General features: G+C 38.2%; 2 protein-coding genes across 2 annotated transcripts in view; one reads left to right on the forward strand and one right to left on the reverse strand.

The window, feature by feature from the left end:
- The first annotated feature begins 9 nt into the window (after positions 1 to 9).
- Positions 10 to 10,368, forward strand: RFESD (Rieske (Fe-S) domain containing). Its single transcript, XM_010831947.1, has 4 exons — positions 10 to 52; positions 7,365 to 7,543; positions 7,649 to 7,683; positions 9,619 to 10,368. The coding sequence occupies exons 2-4, from the start codon at positions 7,366 to 7,368 to the stop codon at positions 9,880 to 9,882; spliced, it is 477 nt and encodes a 158-aa protein (XP_010830249.1). The 5' UTR covers positions 10 to 52; position 7,365; the 3' UTR covers positions 9,883 to 10,368.
- Positions 10,369 to 10,512: 144 nt separating this feature from the next.
- The window catches only part of SPATA9 (spermatogenesis associated 9), a 28,057-nt gene continuing 16,585 nt past the window's right edge, over positions 10,513 to 21,984 (reverse strand). The window contains exons 4-5 of the mRNA XM_010831948.1: positions 17,081 to 17,176; positions 10,513 to 12,378 (exon numbers count right to left, since the gene is read on the reverse strand). Coding sequence (XP_010830250.1) covers positions 12,091 to 12,378; positions 17,081 to 17,176 — 384 coding nt within the window. The 3' untranslated portion in view covers positions 10,513 to 12,090. The remainder of the gene's footprint in view (positions 12,379 to 17,080; positions 17,177 to 21,984) is intronic.

Consider the following 21,984-nt stretch of genomic DNA (forward strand, 5'->3'; position numbering starts at 1 on the left):
GCGGGGGGCGCTGCGGCCGGGTCTCGCGGAGTGGGGCAGGGACTCCGGGAAGGTAAGTTCTGTTCCTGGCGCGGGTTGGGCGGCCGCGCGCGGGCGGGGCTCGCGAGACTCGCCGCTTCCGGCCGGGCGGAGGGCCCGGGGCTCGGGCTTCCGGCGGCGGCGGAGACCGAGAGTGGGTTCGCGGTTGCAGTGCTGAGTTTCCTCCTGGCTCTTTTGAGCTCTGCGGCTTCGCCGCCCTAAACGCTGTTCTCTTTAACCATGAACCCCCAGCGCAGGCTTCCGCCCGGGCACTGCGGGCCCATCGAGCTTGTTCATCGTCAAGGCTGGTCCTCACCCCGGACCTGCGGCTTCCGTTCAGTTCAGTTCAGTTGCTCAGTCGTGTCTGACTCTTTGCGACCCCATGGACTGCAGCATGCCAGGCCTCCCTGTCCTTAACCAACTGCCAGAGTATACTCAAACTCATATCCACTGAGTAGGTGATGCCATCCAACCATCTCATCCTCTGTCATCCCCTTCTCCCGCCTTCAATCTTTCCAGCATCAGGGTCTTTTCAAATGAGTTAGTTCTTTGCATCAGGTGGCCAAAGTATTGGAGTTTCAGCTTCAGCATCACTCCTTCCAATGAATATTCAGGTCTACTTTCCTTTAGGATGGACTGGTTGGATCTCCTTGCAGTCCAAGGGACTCTCAAGAGTCTTTAATACCATAGTTAAAAAGCATCAATTCTGTGCTCAGCTTTCTATATAGTCCAGCGCTCACATCCATACATGATTACCTGAAAAACCATAGCCTTGACTAGACGGACCTTTGTTGGCAAAGTAATGTCTCTGCTTTTAACAGCTGCTTTGCTGGGTCTTTTTTTTTTTTTAAGTTTATTTATTTTAATTAGAGGCTAATTACTTTACAATATGGTATTGGTTTTGCCATACATCAACATGAATCCGCCACGGGTGTACACCTGTTCCCAATCCTGAACCCCTCTCCCTCCTCGCTGCCCATACCATCCCTCTGGGTCATCCCAGTGCACCAGCCCCAAGCTTCCTGTATCCTGCATCGAACCTGGACTGGCGATTCAGACACTTGCTCCTTGGAAGAAAAGCTATGACCAACCTAGACTGCATATTCAAAAGCAGAGACATTACTTTGCCAGCCAAGGTCCATGTAGTCAAGGCTATTGGTTTTTCCAGTAGTCATGTATGGATGGGAGAGTTGGACTATAAAGAAAGCTGAGCACCGAAGAATTGATGCTTTTGAGCTGTGGTGTTGGAGAAGACTCTGGAGAGTCCCTTGAACTGCAAGGAGATCCAACTAGTCCATCCTAAAGGAAATCAGTCCTGGGAATATTCATTGGAAGGACTGATGTTGAAGCTGAAACTCAAATACTCTGGCCACCTGATGCGAAGAACCTACTCATTGGAAAAGACCCTGATGCTGGGAAAGATTGAAGGCAGGAGGAGAAGGGGAGGACAGAGGATGAGATGGTTGAATGGCATCACCAAAGTGATGGACATGAGTTTGAGTAGGCTCTGGGAGTTGGTGATGGACAGGGAGGCCTGGAGTGCTGCAGTCCATGGGGTCGCAGGTACGGACACGACTGAGCGACTGAACTGAACAGATTTTGTTTTAAACATTTGTTGACACAAGTCTTGCACATTGGCTTTCCTAAATTAAAAAAAATTCAGGATCATCATCTAAGGATATGTATATGTGGAGTATACACACAAACATCTTTGCTAAAAGGTTTTGTACCTTCAAGATAGTTTATATGCATGCCACCTATTTTTATAAATCCGTGGATGCTACTTAGATAAAATGGTAAGATTTTTATATCAGTGTTCACAAAGTTTAGACATAAGATCTCGGTTTGAATCTTCACTGCGATTTTATGAGTTTGGGCAAGCTTTTGTTAAAGTCCTTTACCCTTAGTTTCCTCATCTGGAAAATAGGCATTTTTTCTTGGGATTAATGAATTCATATATGCAGAGTCCAAGCAGTTGGCACTCACTAAAGGGTAGCTAGTTTTATCTATTATTCTGCCAGACAAAGAAGTCTAAAGCTATGGCATTTCTTGTCTCTGAACCTAAAGTAAAGGTGTCACCTTGGAGTTTTGCATTCTGATAAGTATAGGTCAAGTCCCCAGACTCAGTAAAAGCAACTTTATGCTTTTGTGCTCAAGAATAAGAAGAAATTCCTTTAATTTCATGTTTCTTTTGTCCCCACTGTCTTATAGAAACTTAAGTTATGCTGAAAAGATTCCTTATGCCAGAAAGGTATCTAATAGAGACAGAGGATTCATTTAGCTAATCAGTAATTTTATGTGGTGTTAGCACCTTTAGAAACCTAATTTTAGGTACAGTCCAAAAAATATCTCTTGAAGAGAACCGTGGAACAAAATGCTCAACATTTCTTTAAGCAGTTTTCTTCTAGCTCCCATACTGAGTAATGCAGTTTAATTTTTCATTTTCTTACTTTAAGAGTCTACTATCTTAAAGCTGACTCAACACAGAGAAAATGTGTAGGAGTATATGAATAGTGCATCAAAGTAACAGTAATTAAAGTGAATAAAAGTGACTTGTATTGCTGTCTGAATGGACTGTGATATTCACATTATTTAATTAAGAATAATATGGGTGTTAATTATAGTCACCAGATATCATAAATAGTACCACCTATGATGCTTAGAGGGAACAATTATTTGAAGGATGAGATAATACTTTTCTAAGCAAAATGCAAAACTGATCATATTTCTCTGAAACCCTTATCATTTAGCCCCAGCTTTCTCTGCTCATTTCTTATCAGCCCATGCAAAGTTCCCTACAATTTGCCTTGGTTGGGGGGAAAACCCTGCAAAGTCTCCAAGAGACTGAAACGAGAAAGGATAGTGTTTGGTTCTCATTTATTTGGGAGTTCAATAGAATTTAATTAACTTCTGGTGCTAATCCATATCTCATGTATTTTGGTACTTGCTTCAGTCTTGTATTTCTTTTCTATTTGTTGCCTGGAAAAAGAAAAGTAAGAGAACTATAGATTTATTTCTTCCTCTATGGCAAGTCTTGAAATAAGCTGTACAAAAATTTCAAATAGTCTATTCATGATCTGTTTACATATACATTCTCTGAGGACAGAAAGTACCATTTTATCCCTTTTCTTGGATTTTGGATCATTTATTACATAAAGTAGGATACCACTTAAATTTGAGGGAAAAAAAGTAATTTTAAATATGAGTAAATGTAATACATTGATAAACACTTAAAATTTGTGTTTATTATTCCCTTGCTTTTCTTTGTAAATTTTCCCTATATAAATTTATCCACAAATAATACATTGTTTTGTTTTGCCTCTTTTGGCACTTTATAAAAATAGAAGCATACTCTGAATTCTTAAAATTTTTTTTGTTTAAAGTTACAGTTTTGACTAATCCAACTTGACACAGCCATACAGTTTTCACTGCTGCACAATATTCCATTGAATGAGCATAAAAATCATCCATTCTACTGTTGATAGATTTGACTTGTTTCCTATCTTTTGCTGTTATAACCATTCTTGTGCATTTTTCCTGGTGCACCTGTGCACATGTCTATGGAATTTATCTGAAGTGGGATTATTGGGTCATGAATATGTTCAGCTTTGCTAGGTAATTGTTGTACCTCTAATTGATGTCATCACTAACAGTTGCTCCATATCCTTGCCAATCCTTGTTATTTTTTGCCAGTCTGGTGGATGGAAAACAGTATCCTATTTTGACTTTGCTTTATATTTCTTTTACATTTTCCTACCAATTAGGTTGAGCATCTTTACATGTGATTTCTGGCTATTCAGATTTCCTCATCTGTGAAATGTTTAAATGTTTGTGTCTTTTGCCCATTTTTATAATGGTTGCCTTTTCTTGTTTATAGGAATACTTCATGTTTTCTGAATCAATCCTTTGTTAGTTATATGTGTTGCATATTCCATATTTTTCTTTTTCTTCAGCCTATTCCCCCTTCCTCTTTTCAATTCATCTGTCTGTCCCCATTTTTATCATTATTGCCCTTCTGTTCTGTCTCAAAATGTGATAAGGACGGCACATGCAGCAGTGTGGAGGTAAATGTTACCATCTGAGTAGTTTGTATACTTTGGGCACCTGCCAAAATCAAGTAAAACCAGATAATTGTTTAGAAATGTTGCAATCCAGCCTCTGGTCAAGCATGGCTAATCCACAAAGTCTAAATATTGGATGTTCTTCAGAAATTGTTAGACCTCATTCCCTATTGACACTCCCACTCCAAGTGATTGTGTTGAATTCTGTAGTTTGAAAACTTCCAAATTTATTTCTCTAGTGAGGCTCAACTCTAGTCTCATATATCTGACTTTTGACTTGATATGTCTTGAGTACCTCAGACTCACTTTGTACAAAATGTAACTAGTTCCTTAATTTTCCTTTCTTTCAAAATATCATTCCTTTCTCAGTCTGCCCAATCACAATCACAAACCACATAGTTGCACAAACCTAAAACCTGGAAGTTAAATGGCAGCCCACTCCAGTGTTTTTGTCCTGAGAATCCCACGGACGGGGGAGCCTGGCGGCCTGTGGTCTATGGGGTCGCAGAGTCGGAAACAACTGAAGCAACTTAGCACATCCTTCTTTATTTCTTTTCTGTAGGCTCCTTCATTCCAGTTCATGAGCCCAAATTGAGTTTGTGCCTCACTCAATTTTCTTACTGAGGAGAGGCAGGAACTTTGAATTCAATGAATAAAGGAAAGCACTACACTAATCAAGTTTAGGAAATTACAGAGATGTCATATTTGTTCCCTGAAGTTTGCACTGTTAACCATTGCTCTAATTATTAGGAGATAAAGGAAACAAATATAGAAATTCTTGGCAAAACAGGATATACACTTTTACTTAGAAACTATCATAGAAAAAATAAAAATACCAACATAAGGGAGGCCCTCAGGGAAATCCTCTACATGGGGCCTGAAACCCCTGACAATGATATATCTTTGATGTTTCTTTCTCATATGAAATTAATAGACCATGGCTATGTTCTTGAAGTATATAGAAGATCCCTTTGAAAGGGTTGTTCTCAAATAGGCTGAATATCTGTGCTAAGAAAAAAAAAATTTAGAATACCTTACAGATTTCTCTAAAATTTATATACTTCTTTCTATAAATTGAAGAGAAAGTCACTGTTTTGAATGCCCAAGTAAGACAGAAGAAAGTAATGCCATTTTCTATGTGAATTAAGAAAATTAAAGGCATCCATTCACACTTCTGCGTCCTACTAGAATATGGTTATCTGGTTGATCTGTATGAGCTGGCTGTCCACACCAGGCAAAACCAACTTAGCCACCTTTTAACCAAGAGGTTCAAGACTATTCAGACTGTTGAAGAATCCTGTTGTTCATTCATTAAGTCGTGTCCGACTCTGTGACCAGGCACGCCAGGCTTCTCTGTCCACCACTATCTCCTGGAGTTTGTGCAAACTCATGTCCATTGAGTCAGTGATAACATCCAACCATTTCATCCTCTGTCGCCCCCTTCTCCTTTTGCCCTCAATTTTCCCCAGTATCAGGGTCTTTACCAGTGAGTCAGCTCTTCACATCAGGTGGCCAAAGTATTGGAGTTTCAGCTTCAGCATCAGTCCTTCCAATGAATATTCAGGACTGATTTCCTTTAGGATTGACTGGTTGGATCTCCTTGCAGTCCAAAGGACTCTCAAGAGTCTTCTCCAGCACCACAGTTCAAAAGCATCAATTCTTTGGTGCTCAGCCTTCTTTATGGTCCAACTCTCACATCCATACAAGACTTCTGGAAAAACCATAGCTTTGACTATATGGACCTTTGTTAGCAAAGTGATGTCTCTGCTTTAAAACAGTCTAGGCTTGACATAGTTTTTCTTCCAAGGAGCAAATGTCTCTTCATTTCGTGGTTGCAGTCACCATCCACATTGATTTTGGAGCCCAAGAAAATGAAATCTGACACTGTTTCCACATTTTCCCCGTCTATTTGCCATGAAGTGATGCGACCAGATACCACAATCTTAGTTTTTTGAATGTTGAGTTTTAAGCCAGCTTTTAGACTCTCCTCTTTCACCTTCATCAAGAAGCTCTAGTTCCTCTTCACTTTCTGCCATTAAAGTGGTATCATCTGCATATCTGAGGTTATTGATATTTCTCCCTGTAATCTTGATTCCAGCTTGTGCTTCATCTAGCCCAGCATTTCACATGATGTACTCTGCATATAAGTTAAATAAGAGGGTGACAATATGCAGCCTTGATGTACTCCTTTCTCAATTTGTAACCAGTCCATTGTTCCATGTCTGGTTCTAGCTGTTGCTTCTTGTCTTGCATACAGGTTCCTTAGGCAGCAGGTCAGGTGGTCTGGTATTCCCATCTCTTTAAGAATATTCCACAGTTTGTTGTGATCCACACAGTCAAAGGCTTTAGCATAGTCAGTGAAACAGAAGTAGATGTTTTTTTGGAATTCCCTAGCTTTTGATCTCTGGTTCCTCTGCCTTTTCTAAATCCAGCTTATACGTCTGGAAGTTCTCAGTTCATATACTGCTAAAGCCTAGCTTGACGGATTCTGACCAAAATCTTCCTGGTGTGGAAATGAGTGTCATTGTATGGTAATTTGAACATTCTTTGGCACTGCTTTTCTTTGGGATTAGAATGAAAACTGACCTTTTTCAGTTTTGTGGCCACTGCTGAGTTTTCCAAATTTGCTGGCATAATGAGTGCGGCACTTTAACAGCATTTTGGTTTAAGATTTGAAGTAGCTTAGCTAGAATTTTGACACCTCCACTAGCTTTGTTCGTAGTAATGCTTCCTAAGTCCCACTTGACTTCACTCTTCAGGCTGTCTGGCTCTAGGGGAGTGACCACATCATCGTGGTTATCTGGGTCATTAAGAATTTTCTTGTACAGTTCTTTTGTATTCTTGCCACCTCTTCTTAATCTCTTCTGCTTCTGTTAGGCCCTTGCCGAAGAATCCTAACTTCAACAAAAGCTAAAAACAACACTGATAATATGCAGATGTTGTTTAGCATTGAATTTGAGAGGGAATAAAAGGATAGTGAGACTTTAGTATCTGTCAGGAGTTCTGAAATATCTACCTTAGGCAATGAAGTGCATCAAGTACAAGTCCAGCCTAAAAGTGGTCAGTCCTCCCTAATTTTGGCAGGCTTTAAGAGTTCTAACTTACAATCATGACTGACTATAATCCAGTATTTTTAAAAGTACCTCCATCAGTCTCAGGGAAATCAAACTTCTCTTATGATTATCTCTGTGAGTTAAGTGTAATGAAACTAGTGAAGACCACTTGCAATTTTTTTCTTTCTTTCTTTTTTTGTGTGTGTGTGTGGTTTTGTTGTTGTTCCACTAGCATGGATCCTGGTGGCTCTGAACAAGATCCTGAAATGAAGGAGCAATATGCTTCTGTCTATGTGGGTAGAGAAGAAGACATTAAAAGATCTGAAAGAATAACAGCTGTTGTCCATGACAGAGAAGTGGTGATTTTCTACCACAAAGGAGAATTTCATGCTATGGATATTCGCTGTTACCGTAAGATTTTGTTTTTCATTTGTAAACCTTGTATTTATTTACTGTCCAGAAAGCTATTAAAATTTCAGTTCTTAGTGACCAGATGTATGTTCAATTTCTTTGCAGACTCAGGAGGACCTTTACATTTGGGAGAAATAGAGGTATGTAAAGTAAATCTGTTTTCAACAAATTCAGATGTTTCCTATTTATATTCCTATTATATTTACTGTCTCTATTCACAAACAATTTATATTTGGGTTTGAACTATATTTTCATGCTTTGAGTATAATTACCAATATTCTAGAAATTCACAACACTAACAATGTAAAGAAAACCATTTTACAGGTAAAGATGAGAAATATACATGTCTTCTGACCTAGTAAATATACTTTGAAAGATCTACTGTGCATATTATTGTACAAAAGTATATATATATGCTTACATATGTGCATATACTTCTTAAGTATATGCACATATAGAAGTATATATACACTTAAACATTTGTTAAGTACATATTTAAGAAGTTCATTGTGGTATTATTCATTGTAATGAAAAATGGAAGGAAATTTAACTGTTTTAACAAGAGGAAACAGTTTAAACTAGGACTCGCCATGCTGTGGAATCGTATGCTGTGCTGTGCTTAGTTGCTCAGTCGTGTCCAACTGTAAGCCCATGGACTGTAGCCAACCAGGCTCCTCGGTCCATGGGGATTCTCCAGGCAAGAATTACTGGAGTGGGTTTTTATGCCCTCCTCCAGGGGATCTTCCCAACCCAAGGATTGAACCAGGGTCTCCCACACTGTAGGCAGATTCTTTACCATCTGAGCCACCAGGGAGGCCTGTGGAATAGTATACAGCCAGTAAGTTAATGCGGCATGAATGTCAACAGTATATTTTTGAGTGAAGAAAAGCAAGTCAAAGAATAATAAGTCTAAAGAGGTCTCATTAAAAAAAAATTACTTTCTATAATTCTACATAGTTTGAATTTTTCCAATGTGTATATATTACTTTCATGATATAATAAAAATATCAATATATATATTTTAAGAAAGAAAGAACACTTTGAAGGCTTAACTCAGGGAAGATGGGGGCACTGTTTTACTTCCTTGCATTCCCAAACTAGCTGCCTGATTTCTTCTTTTCTACCTCATGAAACTGATCTCTCTCTCCCTTCTCTGTCTCTATGTCTCTGGCACAAAGTACATGCTTAAATTTAGTGTTCCACTCGCTATACAACTCATATCTACCTACTTCCAGACCTGTCCTCATGTTAAAAGATGTGTGCTTAAATTATGAACATGAACTTATGAGTTATGAAAATGTTTCCTGACAGAGCAGGAGACGTGGTACGAAACAGCATTTCTGCACTTCTCGTGTGGAGATAAAAATGTCAGCATCTGGATGATAGTGTGGAAGAATTTCCCTCAGTTTCAGACCATCACGAGAGCTATAAAACCTTGCTGCTCAAAGTGTGGTTCACAGACCAACAGCATTGGTGACACCTGGGAGTGTCTTGGAAATGCAAATATTGCAGCCTGTTCTAGGACTACTGAGCTTAAACAAGGGCTTGATTTAAACAAGATCTTGGTGATTCCCATGTCCTTTAAAATTTTAGAAGCACTGCTTTAGGACAGCTAAAAGTTTGAAATGAACTACTTTGGATCATAAATTGCTCTTTAGTTAACATATGCACTTATGCCTTTAGTAACCTCTCTTGAAATTATATCTGAGGCTTACCATTCTTCCACCAGCTAGTGAAGACTCATTTAGAAGCACTCGAAGCCCTTGCCCCATTTCCGTCACAGAAGTGACATAATATCTAACAGATAACAGCATACTGGGGTCACATGGGGTAGTTGCCTGGGATGGTTATCTTCTGATAGAGCTCTAACACACTGGGTTTCTTATCAACTGCAGAAGAACTTGATGACTGCTAAGATTAGGTTCTGCCTTATGCTGAATAGTTGGGAAATAGGAGGTAAAAAGAGAAGCCTGTTTTGCAGCCTGGTTCTTCTGCAGTAAATTCTGTTCTGAGTCTGAGATTTATTGTCAACACTGGAAATGTCATATTATAAAGTCAATTATTTCTTTCCCCAGGAATTTGATGGACGAGCATGTATAGTTTGCCCCTGGCATAAGTACAAAATTACTTTGGAAACAGGAGAAGGACTGTATCAGTCTATAGATCCTAAAGACCCATCAGCAAAACCCATGTGGTGCTCCAAAGGAATAAAGCAAAGGATTCACACAGTGACAGTGGACAATGGGAATATTTATGTGACTCTTTCTAATGAGCCTTTTAAGTGTGACTCTGACTATTATGCTACTGGAATCTTCAAAGTAATTCCGAGTTCCTTCTGATAAAACTTAATGGCAATGAAAAATGTTGTGTATGTTTCGAAAGTAGTTTTAGAATAACCAAAGATGACTAACTTTTTCCAACACAAGCACGTTTTTCATCTTTAACAGTCATATTTATGAAAGGTTCCAAAGCACATGTACTTAGTGTGATGTAAGGATCATCATCGGGATCTATAGAATACTTTTCAGCCAATCCTCTGGATTGATTGGAAACTCAAGGTTATAGGTTTGAAATGTGCATTTGAAGAAGGATAAAAATAATTTGGAGTAACCAGAGTGAAGAAAAGGTTAAAAAAAATTAGATCTACAAAGAAAAATTTAGGGGAAAAATCCCTACTTGATATAGTAGACTTTATCATGGAAAAATTTTAATGTATACAAAGTGAAGAGAATAATAAACTCCCAGCACCCACCTTCAACAGTCATCAGCATTCTTCTAGTCTTGTTTCATTTTTGCATGTGTTCACCACCCCACCTATTGATGGTTATTAGAATTTTTTAAGGTAAAATTTAAACACATTGAAATACTTAGTTTTAACTATTCAGTTTTTCCAAATATATAGCAGGCCTTTTACACTTGAAAAATACTTCCCAAAATGGGATCAGTGTACATGCTGAATTTAGAAATAGGAAACAACTTGCTTGACAGCGAAACCAAGTAAACTTCAGCTCAATTTCTCTCAGGTCATGGTAGACAGTTTCAAAGTAATGAGGAGACAGTTGCTGCTAGCCATAAGAGATGTGAAATGTGTTCAGAGAGCCAAATGAAATTTCTAAATAACATTAAAAATTTTTTTTATTTGTATAGAATTTTGCACATGTATGTACAACCAAACATCACAGAGAGCAGAGATATAGGGTGTTGTTCCTCAGTCTTTTCTTCTGAGTTCGCAGGCCTGTGTAGGTTAGTTCACCCTGCTTTTTCTACGCCAGCTATTTATGGCCATCACTCCTCTGGTTGCCTCGTGCCCACGCTGTATTATAAAACCCTGGGTACTGATCATCTAAAACTCAGCAGCGCATGGTGGAATATGAGAATAAGCGGGACCAGAAAGAACTATGAGGAACAGATTATGAATTCAGAATGAGAAAAGCTTTTTGTCAATATTGGAACTTAGTCTCAAACCACAGTAATCTTCTTAATGACACAGGGCTGAATTAAGGCTTAGTATTCTAAGGGGTCCACTTGGATCCTTTCTCTTGGCTATTGTAAAAATAATAAGGGAATAAAATAGGTATCATTAAGGCTGTGCTTATAGAGCCTTTTGCTATATATCATATTTTTTCCGATATATTGCTACATGCTACCCATATGCCAACACTTGCTTTCAATAGACTATTTATGAGCCAGGCCTGGGTTTTTTATAAATACTATTTACAGCAGCAGTTACCCACCAGGTACAAAAAATGTACCATCTCTAGAATGGGTACATCTCAGTCTATTATATCAGGCACTGATCCTCCCATGACTTAACACATGTCCAGAATTGAAAATGCATGGAAGAAACCAAAGTACCTCCAGCAGGCAAAAACCATGACCCTGGTTTGTGGGACCAATCACAGAAGCAGTTTTTCCTGAGGATCCAGTGGCAACAATGAGTAACATGGACTTGGTTTCTGGTTTTTAATTTGTTCCTCTAGATGCGGAAATAAAGATGTCATGTCACATCCCATTCTCAAATACAGACATCTTCTCACCAGATTTGTAAACAATATAAATTTACATCTATGAATGTCAAGCCCTTCATAACGTTATAGATGAGTTTTAAAACAACTGATAATAGGGAAACTCAAACTATGCAGCCTGTAGATAGAAAATATATATCCTTTTATTATCTCTGAAAAAGATATGTAGCATTTTAATAGGGTTTTTTTCCCTCCCAGATAAATAATTGGAAAGATACTCTAAACAAGTCTTTACTACAAACATAAATGTATTATAAACATGTGCATATTATAAACCACTGCATAGAGTCTAATTCACCAAAGGGTACATTTTCTTGTTCATTAAAACATATCACATAGTCAACATTGATTCATTTTATTTTCTCTACCATATAAATACTTGAGAATGACATTTTAGCAATAGTCCCTCCCCCGCCCCCATTTTTTTCAAAGCAGAGCAGTCAGAACATAAAAACTAGTTTCCGAGTTATGTCATTAGATAATGCTTAAGCTCTGTTCAGTGATATTTAAGTTCAGATTTGTTCATTCATTCATTTCAGCTGATTGATCAAACACAGAATGTAAAACCTGAATCTTATTACTCAACTTATTAGCAGGAAGTTTGGGGCGATCGGAAATACTGTCTGGCTTCTCCGGTAGTGACCTGTAAGGTTTCGCTTTGATTTCACCTTCAGGAAACAGAGGCTCAGAAAGCACAGGCTCCGAAAAGGCATTTCTAAAATTTTCACTCTCCTCTCTGTTTTGCCTTATGGATTCTTCTTCTTGGAAAATCTTCATTATCTTCTCCAGCACAGCATTAACACAGACTGTCTAATAATTTTTAAAAAGTTAATGTTTCTTTTTTTATTATTGGAGTATGATTGTGTTATACTACTAAACTTAACAGATAAAAATCCAATAATGCAATAAAACATTTAACATAAAATCATTGATCTGTATATTCTACAAAGAGGTGCTTTTTTTCAGCTTCCTCTGGCACATGATAAACGTGAGGAGGCTGATTCCTAATTATAAATATGCCATAATCTAGAAGGAAAATTAAAACATAGTATGCTTTAATAAAAATATGCTTCACATTTCTAATTCATGTTTTACATCTTTATTCTCTAATTAAATGAAACATTCCTTTATTCTCCTGACTTAATTAAACATTTTCTGAGAGATGGAATTTATCATCAAACATGTTAATATCTCAAAGTAGGTTTTCTGTTTTTACTTTTTTCCCATATAGACTTTGGTTATACCAATTACGTTCCATTGGAAGGGCATAAACATTTTGGTAAGAATTTAGTAAATTAATGATTTAGAATCAATGATTTCTAAACAAACTTGTGATCCACTTTTCCTCAAAAATGCCATTCAGTACTTTAAGGGTGTCAAAACAAAACATAGATGAAAAAAAACTTCAAAAACTGAGAATCACTAAGAGCTGATTCTGTTAAACCTATAACTTTACTGATGGAGATGATGATGCCAAGCATTTAAGGCAAGCAACAAGAATAATAAAATCTATAAAATACGAGAACACCTAAACTAGCTTCTTTTACCAAAGCGATGATGCCTCCAAGGTGACATAATAGGCAACCAATGCTCAGATGTTCCTAAAGAGAGGGACAGAAAGGAGGGCGAGCCTTGGCTTGAACAGCCCTTTCCTCCTGACCTCCTGCCTCCTCTTTACTTGCCTGTCTCCCACCTCAGAATGGGGACACCAGATGCTTCCCTTCACTTCCTGGCATTACTGTTACCATCTGGCAATGTGACCCCTCTGGCCAACATAATAAAATTTGTCTGCTGGGGAGGAAGATCGGAAGGATTTGGGGGAAAGTTTCCTCCTTTTTATATAGAAAAAAGACTGTCTTTGCCTCTACTCTCTCCTCCTTGCTTTGGAGGCTGATACGGATGTAAGGTATGAGCGTAAGGCAGCAAACCTAAGAACCAAAACCAACCAACAGGATAGTTGGGGAGAGAGATGGAGAGGCCCTGGGCTCGTGATGATGCTGTAGATCCACTGTACAAACCCAGGAACTGCCGGACTCCGGACTTCTAATTAAGTGAGGTATTTAAATAGCTGTATTGATTAAGGTACTATCAGTACTATCAATTGATAGTATTAAGGTACTATCAATGTTACTTATATCTGAGTACACCCAAATCTAGAGTTATAAAATCTTGAGGTCCATCACTTCCAGCTACAGACAGCTTTAACCATTTATCACAACTAGGATGGTTTTCTATGTATGCCATGCTATGAAAAGAAGGTTGGGGAGCCATGTCCTCTTTGATACATTTCTTCTTCCCTCACTTACAACATTTTATCTGTGCCCACCATAACCAATTCTGTCCAAGTCTCAGAAAATGAAAGATCTTGATTAAGGTCAGTATTTCTCCATCTTTGCTTAAAACCTATACCCTACCTATCAACTTGTCTATTAATTATTGCTTGCCTCTTCAACCTCTCATTCTTGACTAGCTCCTTCCCTGTAACCTGTAACATACTAAAGTATATTCTATTCTGAAATTTAAAACTTTAAAATCCCTGTGGCCCTGTTTCCCTCTTGACTACGACAAACTCTTTTCTTGATCAAACCAGGACATACATTCATGGTTTCCATTTTATCATCTTTTCACTCTTTCTGCTAAAGTAGTTCTCAAGATGATTAATTCCAACTTTACTACTAGATCTAACGGACACTTTTCAGATCTTCATTTTACTTAACTTTTTCTGCTTGTATGTTACTCTTAACTACTCACAACTTCCTGAGTCTAATTCCTTGACAGCATTTCTCCTGATTCTCTTCCTGCTTTTCTTATTATTGGTCTTCTGTCTCCTTCATGGATTTCTTCTTAGCTTATCTTAAACAGAAAGTGTTCTTCACATTTCTGTCAACTTTCTACTCTTTTCACTTGGCATGGTTCCACTCTCAGGGCATTAACTTCCAACATAGATGTTATTTGCATTCAAAACCAGAATTCTAGCCCTGACCTCTCCTAGGACTTGGATGAATATATCACAAATTATCAGAGGTCACCAAAAAAATTGTTTCTATTCTTAGTTTATAGCATAAGTCATGTAGGATGATTTCAGAAGTCTTTGAAAAATTCAAGTAATTTTAGTTTTAATCTAGTTTTGTTTTAGTTTCACCATAGCCATTTCATCCAACTCATTTTCTGCAGTATATTTGCATCAATCTTGTATGAGAGTCACATTTAAGATACTGAACATTTCTCAAAATTTTAAAACATTTGCAAAACATTTGATAAATTCAGAGTTTTTAAAAATTGTAAATATGTTTAAAATGAGTTCTTTTACACTTTTTTTTTCTAAGTTGTTTTAGCTATTCTTTGGCATTTTCTTGTAAATTTTAGAATAAACTAGTTGATGTACACATACACACCTGCTCAAATTTTAATTGGGATTGCACTAAATCTGGATTATTAGGAAAATTTAACCTTTATTCTTGTCTGTTTCAATATGATCAAAAAAATAAATAGGTAAAAGACCTCTAACAAAAAAGCCATAAGTTTATTAACAGAAAGAAGATCTAAATAAATAGAGAAATATACCATGCTCATAGATTGGAAGGAGAACCTATTTTACCAGTTATGAAGACTTAATGTAAAGCGCCAGTAAATAATACAGCATTGAATTGGTATAAGAATAGACAGATCAGTTGGCTAGAACAAAGAGAATATAAGCAGACCTACATATATAAGGACATTGAATTCATCTTAAAAAAGAGGTGTTCTGGGGCAACAGGAAAGGGGTTTACTTTTTTCCCTGATAAATTGAGTTGGATCAGTTTATCAAGTGGGCATCCCTGGTGGCTCAGCTGGTAAAGAATCCACCTGCAATGAAGGAGACCTGGGTTCAATCCCTGGGTTGGGAAGATACCCTGGGGGAGGGCATGGCAACCCACTCCAGTAATTCTTGCCTGGAGAATCCCCATGGACCGAGGAGCCTAACGGGCTGCAGTCCACAAGGTTGCAAAGAGTCAGACACAACTGAGCGACTAAGCACAGCACAGCACAGTGGAGGAAAAACTTGACCCTTGCGTCATACCAACTCCAGATGTATTATAAATCTACAAGTGAAAGGCAAAATAACAAAGCTCCTAGGATATATCAGAGGGAGTAGTTTCATGATTAGGATGTAAGTCAAGATTCCCTAATTAAGACATAAAAAGCACTTAATATAAAGAGGATTAATAAATGAGACTTCATTAAAATTAGAACTTTTAAAAGACATTCCTAAAAATGAAAGGCTAGTCACAGAGAAAAATAAATCTGCCCAAATTCAACTAAAAAAAGGGCTTGTTCCAATAATAGTTAAAAGAACAAATTGATAATAAACCAATGGACAACTCCAAGTAGGAAAATGAGAAGAGACTAACAGAAATTAACAAAAGAGGATATCCAGTTAATGTATAAAAAAGGTATTCAGTCTTAATAATCAATAAAATGCAAATTAAAAACATAATATGATAGTACTACATACCCACAAAAATGGCTATACCAGAAAAGATTGATAATGCCAAATGTTAGTGATGATACAGAGCAACTGGGATTCATAATCTGCTAGAATGAACTGTTAAAACCGTTTTGGAAAACTTTGGCAATATATGCTAGAGACGAACATATGCAAAATCTACAGTCCAGACATTTCACCCAAACATATGTACAAGAACATACACAGCAACCTATTCACAATAGCCAAAGTTCTAAATAATCTAAATGTTCAACGATAGAATAGATAGTTGTATATTTAATCAGTGGAATACTGTACAGCACTGACAGGCAACAAGCTGCTGCTATAGGCAACAAATGAATCTCACCATGATAATGTTCAGCAATACAAGACCCACAAAAGAACATGGTATACAACTTCATTTATATATGAGTCAAAACAGACCATGCCATTAGAAGTCAAAATAGAGCTTGCCTTTACAGAAGAGGCTAGTGATCATAAAGAGGCAAGAAAGAGGCTTCTAGAATGACAGTATACTGTTTTGTTTCTTGATCCATAAGATACATCAATTTATAGATTTTCTGATAATTCATCAAGCTGTGTACTTTTCTTTTTTATGTTGTAATTTTTTTCAATTAAAGGTAAATACAAATGGCAATGAATTAGAAGAAAATAACTTTTTAATTTATAAAAGTCTGTATATTTTTGTCATACTTTTTAATGAACACTTTTGTAATTCAAAAAACAAAAGCTGAACTTTAACCAACCACGGCACAATGGCAGAAACAAAACACCTGTAACCTAATGAAAGCAAAACCCAAAATGTTTTGACCAAATAGTAATAAATTTTTTAAAAAGTAAAATAAGTTTTATTACTTAAGCAACTTAGTTTTTGGTGGATTGACCTGGCTCCTTAGAAATATAATTTTTAATGTAAAATTATTTTGTGTAATAAGAGAATAATATCTTGGTTTAAGAATAGACTATACAATGTTTCTTTACATAAAATAATTATATTTCCAGATTCTAATTATTTTCTTAACTTACCAAATAAATGAGTGCTGCATATGAAGCGCACATTATGCTAGTTAAAGCAGTCTTTGCTGGGAAAGAAATTATTTCAAACAAAGATCCCTTTCTGACCTGAAAAAACAAATGAGTTTTCTTATTAAAACAAAAGATTTTCAATGTTACAATGTTAAATCTTATAATGTTATTGTAAAATGAGAATTCAAATATTGATAGTCATCTACTTTAGATCTGAGTTTTCCCACACCTTGAAAATATAATGTCTTCCTCCTTTACAAAAAGATACTTTCTTTTGCTAATTAAAACCTATGATAAATCTTTTAAAAAAAATTTCCCATTTCCAAAATCTCATTTTTGGTTTTTTACATTTACCAAGTGTGCTCACTAGGGGGTGCTGCTGTGCTTATTAGAAAAACAGTCTGTTGAAATTCATGTAGTCATCCTTTACTAAATTATTCACCTCTTCAATTAAGCAAACAGCAATGAAAATACCGGGCATTTCCTGGAGATTAATGACCTGCCTGGAAATGTTAATCATGAGACTGCTGAAGGCCAGTATTAATCTTAGATGATCATTAAGCTTCAGCAAATACTCTGAGCTCATATCCAGCATGCTTTTTGAAATGTAGAGGTTTACACTAATAAAGAATTTGTGTCTCAGATTTTTCTAGCTTCTAGAATGTGTCCCTGCCTCACCACAATATATTCAGTTTAAGGGAACTGTAACTCTTAGAGGCCACCTCTGTGGCTTTGAGCTATAAGGATATGAAATGATGTCGGTAGGAAGAACATTCCCTTCCCCTTTAGCAATGAAGGGGCAGTTAGTCATACTTCTCTGAAGAGCCAAGTCACTCAGAGGCTTCAAAAACTCCGAGAAGGTATAGGCTGTAAATATAAAATCATGTGAACGCACGATGAAGTGAAGTGGCTCTGTCATGTTCAACTCTTTGCAACCCCATGAACTGTATGTAGCCTGCCAGGCTCCTCCGCCCATGGCATTTTCCAGGCAAGAATACTGTAAAATTGCACACAAATGAGAACGGTATATATATATATATATATATATACACACACATATATGCTCATTAAAAGGTTCAGTTCAGTTCAGTCGCTCAGTCGTGTCCGACGCTTTGCAACCCCATGGACTGCAGCACACCAGGCCTCCCTGTCCATCACCAACTCCCGGAGTTTACTCCAACCCATGTCCATCGAGTTGGTGATGCCATCTAACCATCTCATCCTCTGTGGTCCCCTTCTCCTCCTGCCTTCAATCTTTCCAGCATCAGGGTCTTTTCCAACGAATTGGTTCTTCACATCAGGTGGCCAAAGTATTGGAGTTTCAGCTTCAACATCAGTCCTTCCTGTGAACATTCAGGACTGATCTCCTTTAGGATGGACTGGTTGGATTAAAAGATGATAACACTGAAAAACTGAAACAATGGTAGCAGAATGGCTAGGTGAATTACACTGTATCCACCCAATAGTAACATTACAGCCTTTTAAATGGTGCTTCTGATGAGGTAGCATTTTATGGAGCAGACATTTGCATGGTCCTGTATACCAGGTCCTGCTCTAAGTGCTTGTTGTACTATTTTTGCTTACTGCTGTCCCTGCTGAAGAACAAAGGTGTCCAGCACAATCTCCCTTCTCTGCTCAAGTGATGTATGGAATGCTGAAGCCAAGAATACTATCTAGCCTAGTAGCTGAGAGATGGTGGGGTGAGGAGGGAGGGGGAGGGGGGTTTTCCTTCTTACCCCCACCCTTCAGGCCTTACCAGCTCCTACACACAGGAATAGGCAGGGGCAGTTTTAGCCCACTCTCTCCACAAGTCAGTCTGGAAAACTTCCCAGACTTCCTGGCTTCTGGAGAGCGCTTCCAGGAAATGAAGCTGCTGCTACTCTTTCACTCTTGCTGAAAGACTCAGACTGATAGCATGCCTTTGAATCCCACTATTAGGCTAAAGGAGACAAACTGCTAGTAGGGAGCCGACGTTAGGAAGGAAATCAGATTCATGCCAACAGAATGCCTCCTAGTAGAGTAAAATATTCATGAGTTTGTGAATATATGGGTGTAATGGAAGGTCCAATAATTGGTAGGTCGTATACAATAAAAATAAAAATGGGGTCTGCATGCAAGGAAAATTACTCTCTGTTTTGCTGCATCTTTCTTTTTCAGATTTTTGTCCTTCACCTAAAAGTAATTAAAATGGATTAGTTTAGAAATAAATATGTATTTGATATATGTTATGCTTCTGAATGACGAATCTGTATATTGCCTGGGGGTAACTTTTTCACCATTTTAATGCTTTTAATAAATATTTGCTGTTACTATAATAAATCACCCCTGTAAAAATACATATCCTCCAAAATTTATGTGGCTACTGGCTAAGTAGCCATTTTTCCATTTTATGACTCACTTGCAATACATGTTTTTCATATTATAAACCACAATGTTTCATTTTTGGTTTGCTATAAGCAGGAATAGTATATGGCAAAAACTGAAATAAACAAACTGGAGAAATTTGGAAAAAGGAGGCTTTGTCTAGACTGTCTTGGCTGGTTTCAAAAATTTTATCTTAACCTCGTTGTTACATGTTTTTATTTTATTTGCATTTAAAAGTATTGTGATATCAATATTATATCCATATATTTCCTTTTTGAATTTGGTAATATTAACATATAAGATACATGGATATTTCAACAGTAAAAACATTTCAGCTTTAAATTTTTCCCACATAATTTTATGTTCTACTTCTCCCATATAATTTTGACTGCCTTGTCTCATAGAAGAAATATCTATTTTCATCTTATTTTCACCAACAATGAGATAAATCACACACAAAAAAAGCAGACTATAAGCTGCTTAGAAAATAGAGATCCACTTACAGGTAACCTGAAGGTTGGAGAATTTATGTTGTCCAAAACCATCTTGATGAAATAAGAAGGAAGTTATAGGGGAAACTCTAATTCAGTGATTCACAAATAAGTGTTGGAAGAAATACTGCTTTTACAGGTCCAGAAAAAAGTGTTTCCTGTAAGTTTGAAAAAGCTACTTGATCATGAATTTGCTTAGCAACCCACAATACTCATGAATGCAGGGAAGACTCCTAGCAATCCACAGGAAAGAAAGCTTTCTGACTTTGTTTATCCAAGTATTGGGGCTTCCCAGACCCATGGACAGAGGAGACTGGCAGGCTACAGTCCATGGGGTCGTGAAAGAGTGGAACATGACTTAATGATTAAACAACAACAGCATGCCAGTATTAACAGCCTGTGGAGCATTACCCTTGAATGAGCTCTTAATCAGGTGGTCCTATAAAAGCTCGAATATCTCACCCTCGTGGCCAGCCTGCCAAAGTATGTCTTCAAGATTCCAATACTTCTGCTTTCTAGGAATTGTCCTTTCTCCCCCCAACCCTGAGTCTTGAATGACACCACCCAAGATAGCCTCATGGCAAGCCCTTCAAGGAGCTAAAGAAGTTCCCACTATTTGTGAGGTTTACAGTTTAAACCCCAAACTGGAGTCTACCTTGGAGGGTTGGGGGTGAGGAAGAAACTTTACTTGGGTAAGCCTCTGTGATTCTTCATCCTGAAAAAGGAAGCAACACTTCCCTGGGGTCCACTAAGGCACAGGCACTCCTGAGGCTAAGAGTTTGGTTTGCTCATCTCTTGACCACACCACTCCAGAGAACGTGTACAAAGTAGAAGCAAATGCCTCTAATGTCACTATACAGAGGATTCTATCATAGACAGAGCTTCTGGTCCTGTGGCCCTGCTCTGGGGTGCCAAAGTCAGCAACTATGTCTGGGAGCTGACGTGTCTTGGCTGAAGTCAGCCTCCAAGCTGCTTATGTAGGTCACTGCAGCCTAGAGCAGCTGCAGGCCTCACTCGGGCAGGCAGCTTCCGAGGCTAGCAGATGCAGCATTCTGTATGCAGCATACTGCTGCTGGGGATACTGAAAATCACCAAGAAATGCTCAGTTTTCCATTCCTAAGGCCCCCTGCAGAAGAAGCAGGCATACACCACTAACCTCAGCCCTGCACAACAGGGAAAGGTTTGGGGAGCAGCCTGACAGCACCCATAGAGCCAGGGGCCAGGGAAGTCTTGTAGCAAGATGGCCAGTTGGGCAGGCCTGACCCCAACTCTCCACATTTCACACCTTTCATTTTCACACACCACAGAGCTCCATCTTGACACAGGCAGCCTGACCATTCTTGAAGGAATTCAGGCTGGAGTCCACTGTGGGTAAGCTGGATACATTCCATTCACAGACCAACCCACTGACCTCCACGGCACCTCACACGTTACTCTGTTGTTCCTCGGATTCTCCATGCCACTAAACTTCACTACTCACACTTCTATGTCTATCCTCACTGAGACTTTCAGATTTGATATATGCTTTCTTCCTTGCTACCACTTTGGTTCCTTTCAGTGGCAATTCTGAATCTCTGCCCTGGCTAATACACATTACCCAAGAAAAACTTCCTCCTCACTCCTAACCCTCAAGGACCCCAGAAGCTCTGATCTGGGACTGTTCCCACTTGTCTCACTTTAGCCTTGTGGAACTACTTACATTTCCTACGTAAGTCATGCTCTTGCCTCAGCTTCTTAATATACATTGTCTACTTTCTCAAATGATTCTCCTACTTCCTCACTGGGATAATTTCCCTTCCTCCCAGCCTCAGATCCAGTATCATCTTCTGGGAAGCCTACACTGACTACTTTTAGGAATTATATCCCCCTTGTTGTTGCTTCCATAGTCCACTTCGCACACTTTGATCATGCACTCAGTACACCCAGTGGTCACAACTTACTTGCCCATCATCCCTATAGTCCACAGGACATATATGAATCCATATTAAAAAGCAGAGACATTACTTTTCCAACAAAGGTCCGTCTAGTCAAGGCTATGGTTTTTCCAGT

The sequence above is a fragment of the Bison bison genome, unplaced genomic scaffold (genome assembly GCF_000754665.1).
Source record: "Bison bison bison isolate TAMUID 2011002044 unplaced genomic scaffold, Bison_UMD1.0 scf7180017864533, whole genome shotgun sequence".
NCBI classification, from domain to species: Eukaryota; Metazoa; Chordata; class Mammalia; order Artiodactyla; family Bovidae; genus Bison; species Bison bison.